A 22,193-nucleotide genomic window follows, 5' to 3' on the forward strand; every position below is an offset into this window, starting at 1 on the left:
AAGTGGTATACACTGCAGCAATACACTTTTTCGAGGAGGTTTTAATGTACACGCCAAGCAGTGCAGTAAAAAAGTTTTTCGAGAGCGCTGGACAATTTAAAAGTAATGAAAAGGCAATTGTTCTTTGCGCACCATATAAGTTATGCTATTACAACTTCTTCTTGGAATTTTATTACAACTTGGGAACGTCTGCAGAGAACAAAGAGCCTGTTGTCAATTTACTGAAAGAGATGAACAACACACAACTGAAAACAGTCCAAACGTCACTTCATGACTGCCTCTATGAAATGTTTAATAGAGGGACTTCAAAGAGCTCAAACAACTACAAACATTTACTTCCAATGCTAAGGATATATTATGAATTGTACGAACTCAATTTAGTAAGAAAATACACGTCGTATACGTGCTTCTATTTGAAGTCAATTTCAATTGAAAGAAATTGGTCAGACGACTTTAGAGCGTTTTTAGAACAAAGGTTTGTGTTTGTATGTTTATTGCCTTAATAATCAAAGACTAAAGTAGTTTGTCTCATAAAAATGTGTCGATATTGCATTCCAAATTATGCTTTTTGAACAAACTCTTCTTTCGTTCATTTCACCATGTTTTTATAAATGTCCCACACCTCTTTCTCATAGCACTATGAATTAATACGAAATAAATAATTGATACAACAGAGAGGGACTTTTATCGTATCCGTTTTGCATCGAATTGTATACACGAGTTCTTGTCCTTCACAAAGAGAATGAGTTGGACAAGAAAGACGCGATCAGATTGGAGTTTGAACGCGCAAACACGTTTTTTATAAAACCCTTTTTGGAGTTGAATGTTGAGAGGGAAAACTTGTTATTAACGTCGATGAACGGGTTGTTAAATCGAGATCCCTTAGACTTCAAAAAAGAGCTCAAAATCCAGTTTATGGGAGAGCCTGGTGTTGATCAAGGAGGAGTGTCGAAGGAGTGGTTCAGTTTGATAACCAAAGAAATATTCAATGTCGACTTTGGGATGTTTTCGTACAACAAGAAGACGAGGTACTTTTGGTTTTCCTCGTGCAGTGAGGACATTGTGGATTTTGAACTGATTGGAATTGTGTTGGGGCTTGCAATTTACAACGACATCATTCTTGATATTTCATTCCCACACATTTTATACAAAAAGTTGTTGGGAGAACCAATCACGTTTGAAGACTACAAGGACTTCGACCCGGAGTGCTACACATCGCTTGTCCAACTCAAGGAAGTGGCGAAGACGGACGATTTGTCTGCGCTCGGAATGTACTTTGAAACGACGAAGGACGTCTTTGGAGAAATTATAGACGTTGACTTAATTCCAAATGGGAGAAACGTGCTTGTTACAAACGACAACATCGACCAATACATCACCGCGTTTACAGACTATTTTTGCAGTTCTTCGATTGGGAAACAGTTTGGAGCATTTAGGAAAGGGTTTTTGAGGGTGGTAACATCACCCCTGATACTTGTTTGTTTCTATTTGATATTTCTGTTTTGTTGGAGTCACTTGATAGTTACATCCAGATGATGAGACCAGAAGAACTCGAGTTAGTGATTTGTGGAACAAAAGAATTCGATTTTGTTGCGCTAAGGGAGTCGTGCGAATATAAAAATTATAAGAAGGATTCTCCCGTCATTCAGTGGTTTTGGGAAGTTGTGTTTGACCTTGACATTGAGCAAAAGAAACAGCTGTTGGTCTTTGTGACATCGAACGACAGAGTGCCAGTGGGAGGACTTGGCAACTTGCGGTTTTTCATCGACAAATACGGCGAGGTGGATAGATACCCAACAGCGTCCACATGTTTTAACGCGCTTCACCTCCCTCCATACCCATCGAAAGACATCCTCAAAGAGAAGTTGCTTTTTGCGATTCAAAATGCGACGGGCTTTGGTTTAGCTTGACGCGTTTTTTGACATACTTTTTTGTTCCTTAAGTTTCTGTATAATTTAACTACGCAATAACTTCGATATACTTATCCCATAATTTTGTGACTGTCATAAGATGGACACCTTCGGCGTTTTTCTTTTCTTTTCACCACCAAATAACAAGTTGTTCTCCAATACGCTTGTAGCGCTTAATTTCTTCTATTACCACAAAAAAAGAAACCATTTTATTCCTCAATAGACGAAAAATTGAGGAACTAAAAACTCAAAGAATGCCACGACCACGCTTGAAAGACAAAGGGGAAGACTATTTGAAAAAACAGAAGCAAAAGTCCCGCTCACAAGAGGCGGCTTTGACGAACGCGTTTTTGGACATATTAATATCGAGCTTTGGGTACTCGATGAAGTACTTAAAATCGAAAGGCGCGACAAAGACGGTGAAAATGATAGTGCCTTCGCTCTTAACAAAAGACGATGTGACATACACCCGAGAGCAAATTATGAAGAAATCTGCCGATGTGTGTAGTATATATACATTACCCGAAGACGCAACAGAGAAACAGAAAAAGCGCAATGAAGAGGCGCAACTTGCAAATGGCATTTTAGCGATATTAAAAGGGCACGGTTTTGACTTTAAAACAAAGAACACGCGGCCGTGTAAAAAGACGACACAACTCATTCGCGTGACGGAGTTAGTGTATCCCGATAAAACGACTGTTCTGAAGACAGCGGCATTGATCGAGAAAGGCGCCGAGTTTTCCAAAGTTGTTGAGCCGCTCATGAAGAATCGTGAGGAGACAATCACTTCAAACAACTTGAGAATTAGCAAGGAAAGTTTTTCGAGTCTGAAGAAGATGTTACAAGACCAACCCAGTGACACGGCAGATGACGTTGATATGAATGAGAGCATAACACCAAGTGATTTGATTGCCAAACAAGAAAGTGTCATTCCAACGACAGACACCATTGTAGTTCCGATTGTCGCGAATCACATTGAGCCTCCAGAGATCCGTGAGTGCTTCGATATGGAAGAAGTCAAGCAAGAAAGTGACGAAGACGCCAAAGAAAAGATGGACAACACTTTTCATCCTTTACAACTGCAACCAAGTAACCCTAATTGGCACATCCATGACGACCAAGAAAGTGTTCTTCTTAATATGATGAATGAGGCCGAAAGCGCAAAGGAAAATGTCGTGTTTGAAGACGACGAGACGATAGAAGACCCCGTGGAGTCAAATGGGAATCTGTTGGAACATGAAAACTCGTCGACGTTCAATAGAAATCACCCGTCCGTCGACATCACGTCGTCGAATGGATTTCTCCAAAAGTAACGAGTTTACTGGAATTGTAATTGCACTTTTCATACGCTGTTGTGTTGTTTGTTGTGTCAAACGAAGAAAACGAAGGCTTCAATTACTTCCAAATCTTGATGATCCCATCGCGCGAAGCACTACATAGGAAATACGACTGTGGAGATGAAAGCACTGCAAGAGCCGTTATAGAGTCTAAGTGATGGTCATTGTCTGTGAGTCCAATTCCTCTCTTCTCGCGTTCGACGGGGAAACAACGAACACAGACGATGTTGTGTTCGATGGTTGTTTCGAATGTGGGCGGCTTTTTAAAGTCGCCGATAGCATAACTACTTGAACCTTGTGAGGTCTCGATGTCCCAGAATCGTAAGATATGATCACTGCCACCCGATATAATATAACGACCATATGCCATTAAAGACGTGTTGGCTAAATAAGGAAGGTACACATTGTTTTGACTCTGAGCGATGCATCGTTGTAAGTTCTGTAATAAACTGTCGAGTTGTTGAACGCCATAATCTTCCGGACCCATTGAGAAAGAAGGCTTAAAACGACTGCGTTCGACTTTTTCGATGATAGTGTCTAACTCCGGTATTTTAGTGCCAAAGTCTTCGAAGTGCAATAACAATTTCAAGTTCTGGTTTTTAATATCCCAACAGAAGACATCCCCATCGCGAGTGTTCGTTGCGATGTTCTCATCTTTCAAAAAGATGATGTCGGTGATGGCGGAGTGTGTAGGGACTCGCCACCCGATGTTCGCGATGGTATGCCGCAAATCCCAACATACTAAATACCCGCGATTGGTCCCAACTATACAATACTCCCCACTCGGGGCTACAGCCATCGCAGAGACATAACCCAGTCGTGGATCATTTTCTTTCATTATTCCAGGCACTTTGTCGCGAATGTCCCATACCGCTAATGTGCCGTTTTCACATATAATTGTCACAGACTTGGGGTCCGCATTTTTCTGAATTTGAATGATCTTGGAATTCAACTTGAAGGATTTAACAAGTGAAGTCGACAGTACACTCATCTTCTTCATATCAACAAACACACGGTGAAGCTCGACTGTGCCATCTTTATACCCAATGACTATCCCATTACTCTTTGCGATTGTACCAAAACAGGTCACTCCACTCTCGCCTTTCAAGGTCGCCCGTGAACGCATCACTTCTAGCGACTCCACTCCCATGATGTCCCACACTTTCACAACTCCACTCAAATCACCACTCACAAAAAAGACGCCCGTCGCACCAGTCGCCACTACGACTATTGGCGCTCGGTGCTCTGTCAAATGCGCAACACAAATTCCTTGGAACGGTTCTGTCTTCAATATGGGTTGGACCGAATCGAGAAATCCCAACTCGGGGATACTTCTTGCACGAGGGGGAGAAGTGCCTTGGATCACTATTTGGTATCGCGAACTGTCTTTGGTGCATGGAGTCGTTGGATTGATCATAGGAATATAAGTGTGTGTTGGATCGTCCGGGTTGACACCCCATAACGGTAACACTTTCAGCTCGTCGTTGAGTCGAGCGAACATGTTCTGTTGTGCGTTAGTGAGTCGAGAAACACATTCCTTCACATGGACAAGGTATGGTATCAATTTCGAAAGACACTTATCCGGGTTTGTCACCCCAGTCGACTCCAATTTACTCACCATCTCGTCAACATGTGTCGACATTGGGATATCCATTCGATCAAAAGATCTCAGCGCGTTCCTCGGAATCGAAGATAACAGCGACGCGTTGATATGCGCCGACGTGATATTAAACAGTCGAATACGAAGCATTGTATTCACGTGGGGAAGAAGGAAGCAATGGCGTTGCGCGTCGCTCAATTTCCCGGCAATGACTTCCAGCAGCATAGCTGTAGCTTGTCGAAGTGTGATATTGGGGTGGACCAACAGTGGGCAGACGGACGGGATAATACTATAAATATAGCTTCTTGAAACTATATCGAAGCTCACGCAAGATGTTAAAGAGAGTAATGTTTGGTGGACTAAATACTCATGTGTGCTATACAAATACTGTTGTAATATTGGATAGAAGTTCAATTCAAATTCCTTTGTTCCATAGACCTTCCCGACAAGTGGGATTTGCTCCAAGAAGTAGAGGATCAAGATTGGTTCTGTTGTTTTGAAGATATTGATATATTGTAACAACTCATTGTGACTCTTGTCATGTCCACAAAACAACGTGAGCGATGAATACGCGACGATGAGGTTTCGAGTGATGTGGAAGTTCTTTCTTTTAATCATCTGCTTGTAACTTTCAAGGAAGAAGTGGGAGAGCACTTCGTGCTCATCCATCTTGAGACTCCCGTCTTCTTCTTTCAGCGCAAGTTTCTTTGACAGCTCAAGTAATTGAGAGAAGAATGAAGTGTAGACAATAGCAAAGGACAAATTATTAGGGTTAGCTACTGTCTGTTCAATCGTCGGTAATATGTAATTCGGGAAGAGTAAATGCGCCGAAGGGGGGAGTTTCTCGAGGAATGTGAGTGTTTTCACAAGTGTCCGAAGTGCTCTGGACTTGATTGGATTACTTGAGTTTGCGACAATCAAGTCGACTAAGCCTGGGGTGACTATCATATAAAGTGCTTCATCATCAGAATAACAGATTAAAGCGTCGACTAAAGACAATATAGTATCCAACACACTTTCTCGTGTGAGTCGCATACTAAACAATATCGAGAAGATGATCGAACTACTCACAAATGGGTCTTCCTTCTTCATAAAATACTTCTTCATCTCTTTTGAGTCCTTCAATTCGATCTCTTCGCTCTCCGGTGTAATTTGTTCCGTCAATTTCCTCATCGAGTCCAATGCTTCTCCTCTTGCTTTCGCATCCCCCCATTGTCCACTCAACAGTTTTTCAAGGTGTTTGTGGAGTTCTTCCGTTTGTGTGGTGAGCTTTTCCAATTCAACTGCAAGTTGCGACGAATGTGACAAAGTGGCCTCGTCGGGTATCACTTGGACTTCTCGCGTGACTGTTTTCTTCTTCTCCGATATTCTCTCGATCTTAAGGACTTCGCGCGCAAACCCGATGATATCGGGCAACACAACTTCTGCCGAATTTTGTTGTGAAGAGTATGAGAGTTGTAACAGTTGTGCGAAGTAGTTAGGTACATTCATCGAAAAGGTGTCCAGACATTGTGCCGCTGTGGGTCGATTCTGTGGGTTCGCGTCAACCATTTTCATCACAAGATCCTTCACAAAGTCCACCTTAATCGCGTCAAGTGCTTCGCCAATTGAAAATTTCCCTGCTTTATAGTCCAAGATATTCGACACGTCAAACAGTGCATTCTCCGTGAACAAATAGACTAACACGCATCCAAGAGAGAACACATCAGACATCGTCGTGCATTGTTCAAACATGTTCTCTGCCTTCAAATTTGCTTTAAATCTCTCTGGCGCAACACAACTCGATCGATTAAAAAAGAAGTTCAGGTCGTATGGATTGTCGTCGGGTAAATAGAACGGTTTGAATGGCGCAAAGTCACAGATGTATGGCGTGTTCGATGTGGTTAAAAGGATGTTCTCCGGTTTGATATCGCCATGGACGCACCCCAAGTTATGAAGTGAATACACCGCACTGACTATTTGATATGAAATAAAGAGTTTCTCATGAACAGTAAGGACCGGGGATGTCCTCACTCGATCCGCCAAATTATATGGCAAATGTTGTCTTTGATAGATAATGATATTCCCATTCTTCCCTGTCTTCCGCGTGACAAAATTCAGTAACCCATTCGTGTTTGTTATCGCTTTGTTAACACGATGTAGCCGTTGCATCAGGTCATTCACTTTGTCTGTGTCACTCGGTTGGACCGAATATAACTTGGTCATCAACATTCGCCGGGACCGGGTGTCCCGTCCTTTAACCGATCGCGTAAACATGTCACTCCCTATATTCTCGGCTTCATCAAGACCGCAGATATCGGTAAGTTCTAATGAGTTCAGAACATCAGACGATGTCGATAGAGTATTCCCCATAAGACTTTTGAGTTCCCAGTTTGTATTTTGGTGTTTTGGTTCGACAAAGTCAAAACATGGAAAATGTTCTATTCTATTGTAGTATTAAAAACTATTTATTATTCTATAAAAAACTATCATTTACATCTTTTAATGCGATTCATTTGTTTTGACACATGTCGTCGAAGATCTTCTTGAGGTCCGATTGAACAGATTTCTTGGTAGACTTTCTTGGCTTCTTTTCTTTCGCAAATTTTGTTTCCTTTTCGGGACCAGAGATTTTGATAAATTTACCACCACATGTCTCTTGGTGCTTTTTGTACCAAAAGTCATTGGGGCCTGGCGCTCTGTTCATTGACCTTTTCACATATCCATAAAATGGTGGCTTATCGCGACAAGTCCCGTCACATCTCCAAACGTGTTTCTTCAAATTGTTGCACTCATCAAAAAACGTGTGAAACACAGTCACATTCAAACACGTGTGTTCATTTATCACCGTCATCCACTCATGAAATCGTGTTCCGTGCGAGTCATCATCTCTTGTATGCGTTCTAAACAAATGGGCATGAACACTTTCATGAACTAATGTGGTTACAGTATCTTTTGTAGGTCTGTACGAGAGAATTCCCTGTGAAAGTCTTATAACACAGCCATTCGGCTTTCCATAACAAATCCCAGCACACGATGTCATCCGTTTCGACCACTCAATTGTTGTGTTTGTGATGTGATCTCTGAACATCATTCTGTTTATATGTTTAAAGCACTCGTTGACATCTATGATATCCTTTTGTATCTCCTGATTAATAAAATCCGAAGCATTTTTATAATGTGTCATAAAGTATTGTATATCGCTTTCGTGCAACGTTGGTTGGTACTTGAAGTAGTCGAACCCTGTTGTTTCCACGATGACGTACATATCCTCTTCTTCCCTCTTTTTTGTCCCACCAAATTCAACTTCAGGTGTGTTGGTCACAATTTGTGTGTTGAGTTCCTCCAATTCTTTTTCTCCCTCCACAAAGTCGTCTCTTTCTATTGTCGGGTGGCACATGTTTATCACTGTCGGGTCGTTATAAAAAATGAGTTTCGGGATGACGACTTGATCCACATCAATTATACTCATTTGTAAACAATTTTTTCCAGTTTTTTAATTTCTTAAATTCACTCTCTTTCTCATTGCCTCAATCTTTTACGAAAATGAGAAACAATAGAAAAATTAAAACAACCATAACTTAACTATACCTCCTCATAATTTAAATGGCAAATTTGGGATCGGAAGACTCATTTTGGTCTTTGCTCTCTTTTACTTCCTGCGTCGAACTGGGGACTTTCGGGAAGTCCATTACAGTATTTTCTTCCGGTATTTTGATATCTCCGTCAAACATATCGTCGCCCATCTCTGCCAATTCTTCGAGTCAATTCCATGCTTTCTAAAAAAAGGTATAATTAATTAGAATAGTTACTAATATCTCCAATAACTTAAAAATATAGTTTTGTAATAATTAACTATAATTACCAACATGGTTCTAGTAATATATTAATAAAATGAACTATATTATATACATCAAAGTGTTTGAGACAATCCTCAATGTCAAAAGAGGAAACAAACCGTCATCCAACGCCGCCTCGTCCATTCCCGTCGTGTCTTGCATCAAAATTTCACCGAAGTCGTTTTGGTCTTCTGCGAAATTTGCCATTTTGTCCTGAACATCTTCGATACCATTCAAGTCGAATTGACGAGACAACGCTTGCATCTGTTGATTCGACTGTTCCATTGCTTGATATATCTTTTGGTAGTCTTGCATCTTTTCGACCTCGAATTGCATGTTCTGTAAATTCATATTGTATTTATCAGACATATCTCGGTGCTGATCAACTTGTTTCTTCTGTCGGAGAAGAAGAAGCGCCTTTTGTCGATATCGCGTACTCTCGGCTCCAGACGACTTCCGCGAAAGTTCTAAATTTTTTCGGATCTCCGCATCCAACTCTTGGGACTTTTTACTTAGACTCTCGGAGCGCGATTCTAACGTCGCGCGAGTTTCGTCAACTGACACTACGTCTTTTTTTCCAATAAAACGGTTCAACATCTTTCAATAAAAGTTGTTTTGTAGTTTCTTTACTATTTCAAAGTTAAACTTTACTTTATGTTTATTTAACTTCATTAACATTTAAACTACTATTTATAATAAAATTTACTATAACTTTTATTATAGTCAAACAAAACTTGTTGTTTGTTTAACTAAAATAAAACTAGTTTTTTATTTTAACTAGTTATCTGGTTTTTAAATGGTATTAAAACTATTAATAAATTAAGTATAATTAAATATAGTTAATATTGAACTAATATAAAAATAACAAATTTCCTCATTGTGATTTTTAATTAAAATAGAACATTTTCCTCAATTTGGCGGCCCTATTTTAAACAAATAAACCTAAAACTTTTCTATTGAATTGAAAAGTTTTATTGGCGACAATACTATTGAAAAAATCATTGAAAACAAATAATATAATTAATAATAAAATAACTAGTACCAAATAATAGTATGAAAAGAGGACTGTCAAAGGTCTATGGACGTATCTGAGAAAGGAGCAACTCCCGCGCCACCCGAGGTTGTCGGGCTGATTACATCAAGAACTTCTGGACGTGCTGAATTTATGCGAATTAAAAAGAGAAAGAGTAGAGACGAGGAAGCATCTTTGGCAAATTCATATTTATTTTTGTTATTGAGTGAGTGTGATGGAAAGGCGGTGATCAAATACACAAAAATTGCACAAAAAACAGTGAAACTTTATTCAGTTGAGAGTTTGTCGTTTGACAACATGACTTTTACACAAGATATGATTCGGGAGGAAGGACGGAAGTTGCTTCTAAAAAACAATTTTAAAAAAGAAGATTTGACAACCGATGGAATGAGCGAGAAGCAACAAAAACGAAGTGTTGAGGCAGAGATGAGTAATGGATATCTTGAACTTCTTATTGGACATAAGTTCATTGCCGATATTAAACAAACAAAGTCAAGTAAAAAAACTATAAAAATGGTAAGAATTTCTAAATTGACAAGTCCTTCTGGTACCGATTTCTCAAAATCCTACCTCGGCAACATTGGAAATAAGTTTGCTGAGTTGGTCCAGAACGGTTTTCGAGGACACAAAACACTGAATTTAGATCGTCTTTTTGTAGATGAGATTCGACAAATGATAACTTTGGGATTGATAGATGACAACTCGAATCAAAACGATGAGACAGATAAGGATGGGAAAATGGAGGAAGACAACAAGGAGAACGAAGAGAAAGTCGAAGTCAACGATAAAATCGAAACAGAAGAAAAAGTAGAGACGGTCGAAATTGAGAAAAAAGTCGACCACCCAACAGAACTAACCGAACCAAGCGTTCAACCAGAACCACGTAATGAAAAATCGCTCGAGAAAGAAGAGAAAGAGCCAGAGGTACTATTACAAACACCAGAAGCAGTGACTGAAATGGAAAAAAGTAAACCAATGGAAACAGAATGTATTGGAAATGATGAACAGCTGAATCAACCAGATCTTGTGGGTGAACAGATATTCGTATTCAACGCAGGAAACGTGTTTAGAAATGAAGTGGATGACACAAAGTTCTTTGTCTCCCTCGATGAGATCCCATATCTCAAGAGCATCAAAAAATAACGTTTATTCGCACTTGTAACTACAATTTATGGCTTTTTACTATTCGCGTTACTTGCGTCAATCTCGCCAAAACAGCTTGGAAATTTTCAAAAAACAAATTTTTGTTTTTTGAAAAAACACAAACCCACACAATGAACTACAGCACACCTCCCATCAAGTACAAGCCATCAAAAATCACTGTTATCGGCGACTCTGGTGTTGGTAAGTCTGCTCTGATATCACAATTTCTGAACCGTGTCATTGACCCAAACACCCAACCAACTATCGGAAACATAAGTGCAAACACAAAGTTGGATGACGGCACCGATACGCTGAATGTTGTAATATGGGTTTGTATCTTTTGTTATCTATCTATATTTTAATAAACAGGATACAGCTGGGCAAGAGCGATTCAAGAGTATGACGGACTTGTTTTTCAGAGAAGCGCGTGGTTGTGTCATTGTATTTGACTTGACAGATTACTCGACTTTCATAGGGACACAAAATTGGTACGAACGCATTTGCAAGAACTCAGTAAGTCCTCCTGTCTGTGTCTTGGTTGGAAACAAGAAGGATCTTAGCCATAAAGAAGTCAACACGGATCAAGCACTTAAACAAGCAGCCTTATTCAACGCACTTTATTTTGAAGTCTCTGCTCTCACAGGTGAAGGGGTTAAAGATGCGTTTTATAGCTTTCTTGGGAGAATCGAGCCGGAGGTGGACCAGAAAGTGGAGGTAGTAGTGGGCCAACCAACAAACGAGAAGAAAGAGAAAAAGTGCTGCTAATTTTTTCATCTAATTTATTATTACTGTATTATTAATTATCTATCATATTAATTATATTATAAATATTATATTTCATGAATTATAAAACAAACCATTGACATGATAATGTATTATATAGTATAGTACATTATAATATAAAATATTATAATTTATATTTTAATGTATTATATTATATAAATTATCTTATCTTATCTTATCTTATCTTATCTTATATTATATTATATAATTATATTATTCTATAGTTAGTTTATTATCTATTAACAAAACTACAAAAAAGGCCAAAGATGTTAAAATTGAGTGAGCAAAGTGAAATAGTGACAGAAGTAGTGACGATAAATGGAGGTGTTGAGAAGCGAGAGTTTTCGAAAGATGAAAAACTGAGTGGGACAAAAGATCCTTTGTGGCGGGTCACAGACATATTTTCTCAAAACAAATATTTTCTTCGACAATATAGTAAATCGCTGTTTGTTGATGAAAGAGAGAAAACCAAGTTTGTGACTGACATTCAAATGAATCTCAAAATTAAGAATTCACGCATTTGTCAATTAAAAAGTGTCTTTGAAGATCAAGAGAATGTTTTTGTACTCCACGAATACTGTGACATGAAATCGCTTCAAAGTATTTTTGAGGTAAAAGGACCCTTTTCTGAACCCGAAATACAATACTTCATGAGAGAAGTCCTTGAAGGCCTCAGTTATTTGCACTCACAAAATCTCGTTTACAACGGTCTTGTACTTCAAAATGTGTTGCTCAACAATTTGCACGTGAAATTGTCACACTTTGATGCGATTTCATGTTACACAACAACAACCCCAACTCACAACTCTTCTTATGACATTTGGGCCTTTGGTGTCATGGTCTATTTTCTTAAATACGGCGATGTCCCTTACATCTCAACAACACCAAATGAATTAGAAAAGGAGTTGCAAACACCAAAAGACTTCCTTGTGTTTCCAGACTCTCAAGACATTTCAGAAGAATTTAAAGATATCATCACAGCCACCATCCTCACACCAGAAAACGTCACAGTCGACGATTTAATTCACACGGATTTCTTCGACTTGGCTAAGATCCCATCGTTTCTCCCACAAAAGTGTTTAACTTCGGACGTCAGTTGTTACACTTTTATTGTTGGGAAAGTGACACAAAAGGCGGATGATTTGTTAAGCAGAATTCAAGACATCATGAAGTTCATTACTAACAATACAAGCACAAGTGAAGCGCCTTTTGTGAAGAATTTTCGGCACAATTTCGTCGGGAGGTATGTCGATGAAATCAGTCACAACGGATTTTTCTATCAATTTGAAGACGGGATAATGGGGGCCTATTTTAGCGATGGATCTAATGCGTTTAGTATCGATAGAAGGTATAGGTACTACAGAACTGATTTCAGTCGAATCGACATCAATCGCGACGAGCTGAGAGATCACTTCTATCAGATGAAAGAGCAGAAGACTCCATTAACTTCAAAACAAGAAGAGGAATACGACTTATATAAGAAGTACCATTTCCTCAGAATGATGAGTGAGAATTTCACTGAGAAACTTATGAAGTCGCACACCTACACGACTTCAGTGATCTTAAAGATCTTACATATAGATGACGCACTTGTTTTAGTATTTGCAGATTACACATTAGAAATAGTGTATGATTCAATCGTTGAGAAAAAGAATGACAGTGATGTCTCAGAAGTCGATTGTGCATATATGGTTATCGTAAACAGGAACGACATAACTGTCTTCATCAGTGGCATCTTTTATAACGTCGGCTTTGATATGCCAAAGATATATGAAATCGACAAAAACGTCGAGAAACATTTGAGCATTTTGCTTCGTGCATTAGAAGAGATCCAGTCTGACATCACAAAGAAGATAGCACAGCGGTTTGTTGATTGAATGTAGTGTTTTCTTTTATCATTGGTTCTAGAATAGTATTATAGTAAAAATACCACAAAAAATAGTATTTTCCTTTAATAAGAGTAAGATTTCAAACCCGACTTAATTGATACGAAATTGCGAAATTTCCGCTCTAATAAAATTTTCATCTTATGTTTACCAAAAGATGGTTTAATGAACCATTCTTTTCTAATAAAAAACTATGAACCAAAACCAAACAAACCCCAATTTTTAGATTATCGTTGACGTCTTTTTAGTTAGCCTTTGGGCTGATCTTCCACATTTTAATTTCGCTGTTGGCGTGACCAGTGAAGAAAGTGTCTCTAGTAGCAGACAAAGTGACGGACATGACTGGGGAGGTCTTCTGGAAGCCGATGATATCCTTATCCTTAACGATGGCGACACCCTGTTCAGTAGCTGCGAGGAGGGTATAGTGTTCTGGGTTCTCAGCGAAGACGAGTTGGTAAATGATGCAGCCGACTTGGATGTCATATAAGAATTCATAGAGGCCAGTTCCATTGTTCAACGACCACATTCCAATGACACCGTCTTTACCAGCAGTAGCCATAATAGATCCGTCTGGTGAGAAAGCAATAGTGTTGATGAAGCCATTGTGGTGAGTGATGGTCGACTCCAACTTGCAAGTCTGATCCAAAGTCCAGGTCTTCACTAACTTATCCCATCCACCAGAAACGATTTTATTCCCCTTTGAGTTTGGAACAAATCTGACGCATGAAACCCATTCGGTGTGGCAATCGTTCTTAACAGCAGCAATGCATTTGCCTAAGGTATTCCATAATCTAATGGTCTTGTCGCGGGAACCAGAAATGATCTTAGTGTTGTCTTGCGAGAACGCTACAGACAAGACATCACCTTCGTGACCAACAAAACGTCTGACAGACTCCATCTTATCCAAGTCCCACAATCTCAAGGTATGATCCCATGAGGACGAAATCGCAAATTTGGCATCAGCAGAAAGAACTAAGTCACTAACAAAGTGTGAATGGCCATGAAGTGATTTGACGGGGAAGATCGCTTCGGGTTGCGCTTCACTGGTGGTCTCAACTTTCCATGTCAAAAGGGTCTTGTCACGAGATCCACTGATCAACAAATCAGGCTTGGAGGCAGAACACGCTAAGGCAGTCACGGCACCCTTGTGACCTTTCAATGTCGACTTCAATTCGATGGTGATGCTTCCTGACATCGACTTAGGGTTATTTCAAAGTTTCCAGTTTCGCTTTTTACAATTAAAGGTTTCTCTTTAACTTTTTTATAAAACTTTTACCATCATTTCTTTTTTTTTTCTTGGGGGTTCTTTTCTGTTATTCAAAGTGTTTTTTACTCTTCTTTTTTTATTTATTTCAATCCTATTATTAATCATTAATGATTAATTGATTGGTTTTATTAATTGTATTCTATATACTTTAGTTCTTTAATTTATTTCAAACTTACTATTGGTATTGCTAGAAGTTAACTATACAATTTAATTGATTGATATTAGTTTATACAATTTGTTATTTAAAATTGTCTCCCTTTTTGTTGTCAAATACATAACCAATTGTTTTGGAATAAATATAGTCTTAAATGATAGTAAAAAGATGATGAAAAAACACTGAACTTTTTTGACTCAGTTAAAAAACGAGTGCGTTTTCTATTCGAGTCAAAAAAGACCAACTTTGTCTTTCACAAGAACTTATATGTCAGCTCCACTGTGAATGTATAATCGTCAGTTTACATGGAAACAACACCACTTAACAGTAAACACCCCCACAACATGATTGTAGAACCAAATTCGTTGCGTCACAATTACCATCGATTTCTTCGTCTGAAGTATTTGAAATGTTGGAGACAGATCAGCTTAGTTGGTGGGTTCACTTTAATGCTCATCGGTGGGTCGATATTTTCGTGGAGTTCATACAATCGAGATATACGTGAAGCCATGGGCTATTCTGTGAGTGAACTCAATATCATATTCTCCGTCGGGTTGTTTGGGGTATACTTCTCCTTCCTCACTGGGTTTCTATTTGATCATTATGGTACACGTGGAGCTCTGATATATGCCTTTGTTATGGGTACTTTAGGGTACCTTTTATATGGGTTACAAGTGTATTTGAAGTACAACACTAGTGCTTATTTAACATGCTTTTTCTTCTTCATAGCGACGCAAGGCTGCTCTGGCTTGTTCCAGTCTGCTGTTCAAACGTCTTCGCACAACTTCCATCGAAACATTCGCGGTGCTGTGATTGGCTTTATGACTTCAGGGTTTCCACTTTCAGGCTCGATTTATTCGGTGATTTTCACGAGTTGTTTCAAAGACATTAATGATGGCGTTGCAATGTATTTGTTTTTCTTGTGCGTCACAACATGTGTTGGAAGTTTTCTCGGAATGATCATCATGTTTGTCGTCCCTGTCGAAGATGTTTTTAATAGTTCCTATGGCAAAGTTAAGTTTGGCAAGATCGAAGGATTAACAGACCACTTCGTCTTGTCGACGGATTCTCAAAATGCTTCGTTGTCGTCTTCCATAGAAAATACGCCGCGAGATCGGGGATCTTTTGAATATAGAAATGAGAATCAAGCCATTTTACCTTCAAATGTTCTCCAGCAAACCGACGAAATTCAACACAATGAAAATTTGACTGAAAAAGTCATTGTCTTCGACAACTACGACCAAAGCGATGATTTGGACAATGCGCATGAAGTCGTTATTAAAACAGTAAATCCAATCGAACAAATTACATCAGAAAAAGATGGTTTAACTCAGCAAAACACTCAAGTTCACACGGAATTTCATGAATCAAAGAAACGTAAAACAACATGGTTGTCACGATGTGGAGTGTTAAAAGTCTTCACACGATTCGACTTTTACTTGGTGATATTCTCAGTGGCTCTAGCAGCGGGGCCGTCACTTTCTTTGTTATCAAATGTGTCTTTGGTGTTACAAGCAAACAAAGTGAGTGAGGACCGAATCGAACTGTTGGCTGTGCTCACCTCCATATTTCATGCTGCTGGACGGTTTATATTTGGGTGCAGTAGTGACTTATTAGTCAAGATTCATATCAATAAAGCGCTTTTATTATCTTCTATAGCTTTTGTCCTAACAACACTCTTCTGTGTACTTGTGTTGTTCCAAGAGAATGCCTCTGAAATTATCATTTGGATTGAGCCTTGGTTTTTAGGTGGGATTCTTGGTGTAGGTCCTTCTTTAGTATCCGAGATGTTTGGTATATCCAATTTTGGATTCAATTTGGGGGCAATGTTAACAGTGGTAGCCATCAGTAACATTATTGTCTCTACTCTTTCTGGGCTCTTTTATGATTCAAATATAACTGATGGAGAGTCTTCGTGTTATGGAGACAAGTGTTTTTATAACACCTTCTTCATGTCTACATTCATGTGTGCTCTGTCTTCTATTCTCTTCATGTTCTTAGCCATCCACGCTTATTGCTCTAAAAATAAAAAGTAGTATTAATTATTGTTTATTTAACTATTAAGATACTAAACGCAATGGGATCTAACGAATTGCTTATCTTAGAATATTCTTATGACGTTTTGATTGACCTTCTCCTTCTGGTCTTGAGCAATACACTCCCCAATCCACATCAAGTTTCTCACTTCTTGTTCTTTCAGCTTGAGCCACGAGTAGAAAACAGCATACCCCATTTGTGTGTAATATGCCGACTTGTTGATATCGACTTCGCCATCAAAGAACATCTCTTCCAGTGATCGCTCGTTAGCATCATCGGAGGCGTGTGCGTTCATCAAGTTTTTGTATGCGGGCACATACTCCACTGCTTTGACCACACCTTCCATATCAGTCGCTTTAGCCAAATTCCCCATCCCAACAGGATAGAGTAACCCTAAATTGGGGAACAGTTTTGTACGGTCATCCCTTGACAAATCAGTCCCAAATGAGTTGATAGTGACTGTAATCGCTCTTCGATCGGCTTCGTAGTTCAAGATGTCTTCCATGACTCTTGTAGTCTCCCCTCCAAGCTTCTCGCAGAACGCATAAAACTCCTCCAAATATCCTTTATATAACGTGTTACGAACAATCTCGACATTAAGCTCAGTAAGATCCTCTTCGCTCATGCATCCACTTAAGTAATTCCCAAGAGGTGTATCGATCAATACATAGTGATACAAGTCATTAATGGATTTGACATTAGGCAAAGCCTCGACGTTACTGAACATCCCAAGGGGATGGAGTTTCTCTTTCAGTTCTTCAACATCCTTTTCCGCTTGAGTCCCGGTGAGTAACAAGATGACGTTGTCGATCATATAAGGTATAGTTAAAAATTCCATAAATTTACTTAATGGGTAATAAGCTTGCGATTGCATCATAAAAAAGTCTTGAACCAATTTGTCTTGGCACCGAGTTTTAATTGTGTTGACGGTAATGGGCGACGGTTCGTTTTGAAAGACTTCTTTATAGTCCGTGCTCAACAGCGCAACTTTCATGTCTTCCAATGAATTCGATTGAGTCAATGTCGTGTACTCCGACTCGGTCAAAAGCCCCGCCTTCAGACCACGGCAGCACGCCTCCAAAAACCCGTCGTCCACGTTGAATGTCCAAAGTCCTCCTAACATCTTCTTTTAACATTTTTTAGTTTCTGTTTTTTCTCGTCTTTTTTGTACAATTCCATTCCTCTTTTTCTGTAAGTGGGATTTATTGAGTGATTTTGCCCTTTTATTATGTGCTTTTAACGCCTCGTTCTTTCTTTTGGTCATCCCGAAGAAATTCCAGAGAAAAAGTGGTCAACCGTTTTTGTTTGGGGTTATATTAATACAATAATTATATCTATATATGAGCAAGTTCATGACTCTTCAGACCAAAAATTATATGGAAGAAAATTATTTGGCAATAACAATTGATTATAGTTTATTTATAGTTTGTTTATTCATCGTTGTATAGGAGTTTGGTATTATCAATTGAAAAAATAAAAAAAAGTATAAAATTACTTCAAAATCCCGAATTTGTATAGAAATATAATGTATTTGAATTTTAAACAAATAGTAAATTAATTTTAATTATAATATATTAACCACTCAAACAACTCATTTTTGCAAAGAAATGATTACTAAGATTGTGGTGCAAAAACAAACCCAAAATTGAATAATTCATTCGATTCTTATTTCCCCGTTGACCCAAATCCAGAACTCCCCCGTTCAGTCTCATTTAGGTCATCAACCTCCACAACTGGACATTTACATATCCTTTCAATAACCATTTGCGCTATTCTATCACCCTTCGACCCTTTAAATTCGACATCAGAGTGGTTGAATAATATAACTTTGATCTCCCCTCTGTAGTCTTCGTCAACAACACCCGCGCCAACATCAAGGCCATTCTTCAACGTTAAGGAAGACCTTGGCGCAACCCTCCCGTAACAGTCCGATGGAATGTGAACAGCAATTCCCGTCGGAACAGCTAACCAACTGTGTGGGCTGATTTTGAAGTCAATGTACGAGTAAAGATCATACCCAGCGGCGAGAACAGAACCACGAGTCGGAATTATTGCGTCTGGGTGAAGCTTTTTGATATATAAACGTTCCATTATCCTTTTGAGTCTTTTTTCTGATTTTCTTCGGGTCAATACTAGTTAATATTTTAATTTAAAATATTATATATTCTAATACACAAAATATAAAATTGATAATAATAATACAGTATTATTTTCAATTACTTAATTAAGTATAAATTATAGTTTGTGTTTTGATGTGTCTAGGTATGTATATAAGTAATTTCATTGTATTTCTTTATAAGAAATAAAAAAACAGTTGTGAGAACAGTTTCTGTATAAAAAACAAGAGCAATGTATTTTTTGTACAGATAAAAAATGTCAAAATGAATTTGTTTTTTATTTGAAAGACAATTTGAAGATCTCAAAAAGAATTCTGATATTTGAGAAAAAGGGGTGTTTTTTTGAAACACTAAAAAATAGAATTTTGTTTTCCTTTTCTTTTTTTTCTAAACGAGAAAAGGACATTCAACCCTATCGAGTTTCCTAATAAAAAGAACCAACAAATCGGGATTTCGGGCTTTTTCCGTGAAGAGAGTAAAATAGAATGCATCTTATAAATCACAGTGCACGCAAATGTCTGGGTGGTTCAACGGATGGTTTGGCAAAGGAAACGCCACAGACATGAAACTCGAGGAAACGGACGACAAGTTGGTCTACGATCAGGCAACACAACGATGGATCAAAGAGAGTGAGCTGAAGAAAGCTTCTTCCTCTGGAACTCCATCTCCGCTCCCAACTACAACTTCGCCACTCCCACCTTCTTCCCCGCTCCCTACAGCAACCCCACCTGTCGGTGTGTGTCAACCAACAACTCCGGGCGCGGGGCGAAGACCGCGTTATGTTGACCCATTTACACAACAAGTTCATCACACAGCGCCACCAGTGGTCGAAGTTTCGACAACCCCTGTTGTTTAATGCGTTTCAAAACGCGTGTAATTTCTGATACTTTTACCTTTTTATGTTCGTTCTTTACATCCCATTTGTCATTTCATCACCGAGATTATACTTTTGCTCAGCTGATAAACACGACGTGATTGTTGACAAAACGAATTTGATTTTTCAATCAAAACTCGAATCATAACAAGTTTCCATCTTTAATAATTTCTATATATTTGAGAGAAAATCATCGATTTTTTTTTCGTCATTATTAACATCAAATTTTTTATATTTGGAATTATTATTTTTTTTTTAATCTTTCGATTTTTTATATATATTTTTTTTAATATAAATAATAATAATTTTAATTAAAAAATAAATAAAACTCTTCAATTTTGAATGTTTTTTTAGAAAAAAAAAACTTTGTAATATTAAAATTAATTATAATATCAATTAAAATATTAATTTTATTATTACACAAATGTCCATCAGAAAAGTTATTAAAGTGTTTCAAATGGTTTTTTAATATTATAAATAAACTAAGTATTAATAATGATAAAAAATAATAGTATATAAATAATAATTTAAAAACTAAATTGATAAACTTAATATAAACTATAAATAAACCACTGAATAAATTACATCAAAGTGACATAATTGCTTGGGAAGAGGCCCGTCTTAGCATGTAACTCTCCTGTCCACCAACCAGACGACTCGTCTTTCTTAATTATATTAATCACATCTCCTTCTTTAATAGAAAGTTCGTTTTCGTCTTGAGCGTCATAGTCGTAAAGAGCCTTACAAGTATTTGCTTTAGGAGTCTCTTTGACTTCCTTTACGTCTTTCTTAGCTTCTTCTTTTTGATTAACGTACGATGGTTGTATGTATGGGTTGACTTGTCCTGGTGGTATTTCATATGTTTTTTGTGGTAGTTGTTGTTGTTGGGTACTCACGTTCTGTTGGACGTACATTTGTTGTTGTTGATTAGCCATATAAGGGTTATAAGAATTGTATTGATTTGTTTGGTATTGGTTGTATTGTGCTTGTTGAGGTTGTTGCATTTGTTGTACTTGTTGAGTCTGTAGTACATTACTTCGTTGTGATTGATAAGGGGAGTATTGGTACATTTGTGCTTGTGGGATTGGTGGGTAAGGTTGATAGAATTGTTGTCGTCTAGGGTTTTGTTGGTATTGGATTTGTTGTTTACTGATCAGATCGAGTCTTTTTCTATCGACATTAGCTTCTTTCTCCATTGAGTCGCCATACGCTTTAATAACATAGTTCAACCAAAATCCCTCAGTTGGCAATTTGTCGATCATCTCAGGTACTTTTTCCCATGATGTTTTGATTGAATTGACAACATCGTTGAACCCAATCAAAAGATTTCTAACGACTGGAAGAGTGACTACCTCGCAGTCTTGTATTAACTTAGTTGCGTCTTCAATTAACTCCAATTTGAGCCATTCATACTTGTCTTTGGCGTCAGAGTAATTCTGTTGTGCTTGTAACATTTTGCTCTGTTTCCCTTTCTTTGAGATTTCTGAAAGTTTTTCTGAGGCAAAGTCGAAGTCCTCTTTTCTCTTCTCGGCGACTTTGCATCGGTTGAGTAATTCAATAAATTGTTGGTTATATGTTTTCAATGGTGTCATCAGTTCATTAAGAATTTTGTTTTTATATCTCCCAGCAGAGATTTGGAGGTTCTGGAAGACTTCAGTGGTCGATGCTATTTGATTAGTACTTTCCTCCGAATTCTTCGACATCTGCACACAATTTTTGAGTGACGAAAGAATCGACAAATGACACGTGAAAAGTTCGACAATTGTCTGTGGAAGGTGTTCGACGTTTTTCAAGATAGTTGTGAACTCCTTTGAAGTGTTCAATAAATTTTGTTTCATATTTTCATAGTCGGGATCAAGAATACGTTGATTAATCCCAATTTCATTTTTTAATGAGAAAATGGAACGAGAGAGTGAGGTAGTAGTGTCTGGTTGCATTATTGTTTTGAAGATCTTAAAGTGAGTAGTAAGTTTCATCAATTCGTCACATAATGGATAGTTTTTATACTAATAAGATAAAATATATTATAATTTAAATATCACTTTAATTATATACAAAAATTCAAAACCAATTAAAAATGTCATTCAATAGAAAAAAATAGTATTTTTCATTTTTGGTTTTTGTATTAAAATTATATTAACAATTTTTAATAGCCATTCGCTAAAATTTCAGATAAAGTATATTATATTATATAATTATTATATATAATATAAAATTTATTATTTATTATAAAA

At 37.8% G+C, this 22,193-nt stretch overlaps 14 protein-coding genes across 14 annotated transcripts; 7 read left to right on the forward strand and 7 right to left on the reverse strand.

Moving 5' to 3' along the window:
• Position 1: 1 nt before the first annotated feature.
• On the forward strand, positions 2-1,910 carry EIN_403010 (ubiquitin-protein ligase, putative; the record flags this gene model as incomplete). Its single annotated transcript, XM_004256710.1, has 4 exons — positions 2-73; positions 114-475; positions 675-1,476; positions 1,533-1,910. Coding segments are annotated over 4 exons (1,614 nt in total), but the record flags the coding sequence as incomplete, so codon positions are not given.
• Positions 1,911-2,164: 254 nt separating this feature from the next.
• EIN_403020 (hypothetical protein) lies at positions 2,165-3,223 on the forward strand (the record flags this gene model as incomplete). Its single annotated transcript, XM_004256711.1, has 1 exon — positions 2,165-3,223. One exon carries the CDS (start codon positions 2,165-2,167, stop codon positions 3,221-3,223), a length of 1,059 nt encoding a protein of 352 aa, XP_004256759.1.
• An 82-nt stretch (positions 3,224-3,305) lies between these two features.
• On the reverse strand, positions 3,306-7,199 carry EIN_403030 (hypothetical protein; the record flags this gene model as incomplete). The annotated part of the gene is made up of 1 exon (XM_004256712.1): positions 3,306-7,199. The coding sequence occupies one exon, from the start codon at positions 7,197-7,199 to the stop codon at positions 3,306-3,308; it is 3,894 nt and encodes a 1,297-aa protein (XP_004256760.1).
• Positions 7,200-7,338: 139 nt separating this feature from the next.
• On the reverse strand, positions 7,339-8,298 carry EIN_403040 (hypothetical protein; the record flags this gene model as incomplete). Its single annotated transcript, XM_004256713.1, has 1 exon — positions 7,339-8,298. The coding sequence occupies one exon, from the start codon at positions 8,296-8,298 to the stop codon at positions 7,339-7,341; it is 960 nt and encodes a 319-aa protein (XP_004256761.1).
• A 130-nt stretch (positions 8,299-8,428) lies between these two features.
• Positions 8,429-9,262, reverse strand: EIN_403050 (charged multivesicular body protein, putative; the record flags this gene model as incomplete). The annotated part of the gene is made up of 2 exons (XM_004256714.1): positions 8,429-8,583; positions 8,785-9,262. 2 exons carry the CDS (start codon positions 9,260-9,262, stop codon positions 8,429-8,431), a joined length of 633 nt encoding a protein of 210 aa, XP_004256762.1.
• Positions 9,263-9,743: 481 nt separating this feature from the next.
• Positions 9,744-10,841, forward strand: EIN_403060 (hypothetical protein; the record flags this gene model as incomplete). The annotated part of the gene is made up of 1 exon (XM_004256715.1): positions 9,744-10,841. The coding sequence occupies one exon, from the start codon at positions 9,744-9,746 to the stop codon at positions 10,839-10,841; it is 1,098 nt and encodes a 365-aa protein (XP_004256763.1).
• Positions 10,842-10,972: 131 nt separating this feature from the next.
• Positions 10,973-11,606, forward strand: EIN_403070 (hypothetical protein; the record flags this gene model as incomplete). Its single annotated transcript, XM_004256716.1, has 2 exons — positions 10,973-11,170; positions 11,211-11,606. 2 exons carry the CDS (start codon positions 10,973-10,975, stop codon positions 11,604-11,606), a joined length of 594 nt encoding a protein of 197 aa, XP_004256764.1.
• A 284-nt stretch (positions 11,607-11,890) lies between these two features.
• On the forward strand, positions 11,891-13,501 carry EIN_403080 (hypothetical protein; the record flags this gene model as incomplete). Its single annotated transcript, XM_004256717.1, has 1 exon — positions 11,891-13,501. One exon carries the CDS (start codon positions 11,891-11,893, stop codon positions 13,499-13,501), a length of 1,611 nt encoding a protein of 536 aa, XP_004256765.1.
• A 253-nt stretch (positions 13,502-13,754) lies between these two features.
• On the reverse strand, positions 13,755-14,705 carry EIN_403090 (receptor for activated protein kinase C, putative; the record flags this gene model as incomplete). Its single annotated transcript, XM_004256718.1, has 1 exon — positions 13,755-14,705. One exon carries the CDS (start codon positions 14,703-14,705, stop codon positions 13,755-13,757), a length of 951 nt encoding a protein of 316 aa, XP_004256766.1.
• Positions 14,706-15,236: 531 nt separating this feature from the next.
• On the forward strand, positions 15,237-16,967 carry EIN_403100 (hypothetical protein; the record flags this gene model as incomplete). Its single annotated transcript, XM_004256719.1, has 1 exon — positions 15,237-16,967. The coding sequence occupies one exon, from the start codon at positions 15,237-15,239 to the stop codon at positions 16,965-16,967; it is 1,731 nt and encodes a 576-aa protein (XP_004256767.1).
• A 65-nt stretch (positions 16,968-17,032) lies between these two features.
• On the reverse strand, positions 17,033-18,091 carry EIN_403110 (vacuolar ATP synthase subunit D, putative; the record flags this gene model as incomplete). Its single annotated transcript, XM_004256720.1, has 1 exon — positions 17,033-18,091. The coding sequence occupies one exon, from the start codon at positions 18,089-18,091 to the stop codon at positions 17,033-17,035; it is 1,059 nt and encodes a 352-aa protein (XP_004256768.1).
• A 542-nt stretch (positions 18,092-18,633) lies between these two features.
• Positions 18,634-19,059, reverse strand: EIN_403120 (deoxyuridine 5'-triphosphate nucleotidohydrolase, putative; the record flags this gene model as incomplete). The annotated part of the gene is made up of 1 exon (XM_004256721.1): positions 18,634-19,059. One exon carries the CDS (start codon positions 19,057-19,059, stop codon positions 18,634-18,636), a length of 426 nt encoding a protein of 141 aa, XP_004256769.1.
• A 540-nt stretch (positions 19,060-19,599) lies between these two features.
• EIN_403130 (hypothetical protein) lies at positions 19,600-19,941 on the forward strand (the record flags this gene model as incomplete). The annotated part of the gene is made up of 1 exon (XM_004256722.1): positions 19,600-19,941. One exon carries the CDS (start codon positions 19,600-19,602, stop codon positions 19,939-19,941), a length of 342 nt encoding a protein of 113 aa, XP_004256770.1.
• A 599-nt stretch (positions 19,942-20,540) lies between these two features.
• On the reverse strand, positions 20,541-21,896 carry EIN_403140 (hypothetical protein; the record flags this gene model as incomplete). The annotated part of the gene is made up of 1 exon (XM_004256723.1): positions 20,541-21,896. One exon carries the CDS (start codon positions 21,894-21,896, stop codon positions 20,541-20,543), a length of 1,356 nt encoding a protein of 451 aa, XP_004256771.1.
• Positions 21,897-22,193: the final 297 nt, after the last annotated feature.

The sequence above is a fragment of the Entamoeba invadens genome (assembly GCF_000330505.1).
Source record: "Entamoeba invadens IP1 unplaced genomic scaffold scaff_1105074726033, whole genome shotgun sequence".
Lineage (NCBI taxonomy): Eukaryota > Evosea > Mastigamoebida > Endamoebidae > Entamoeba > Entamoeba invadens.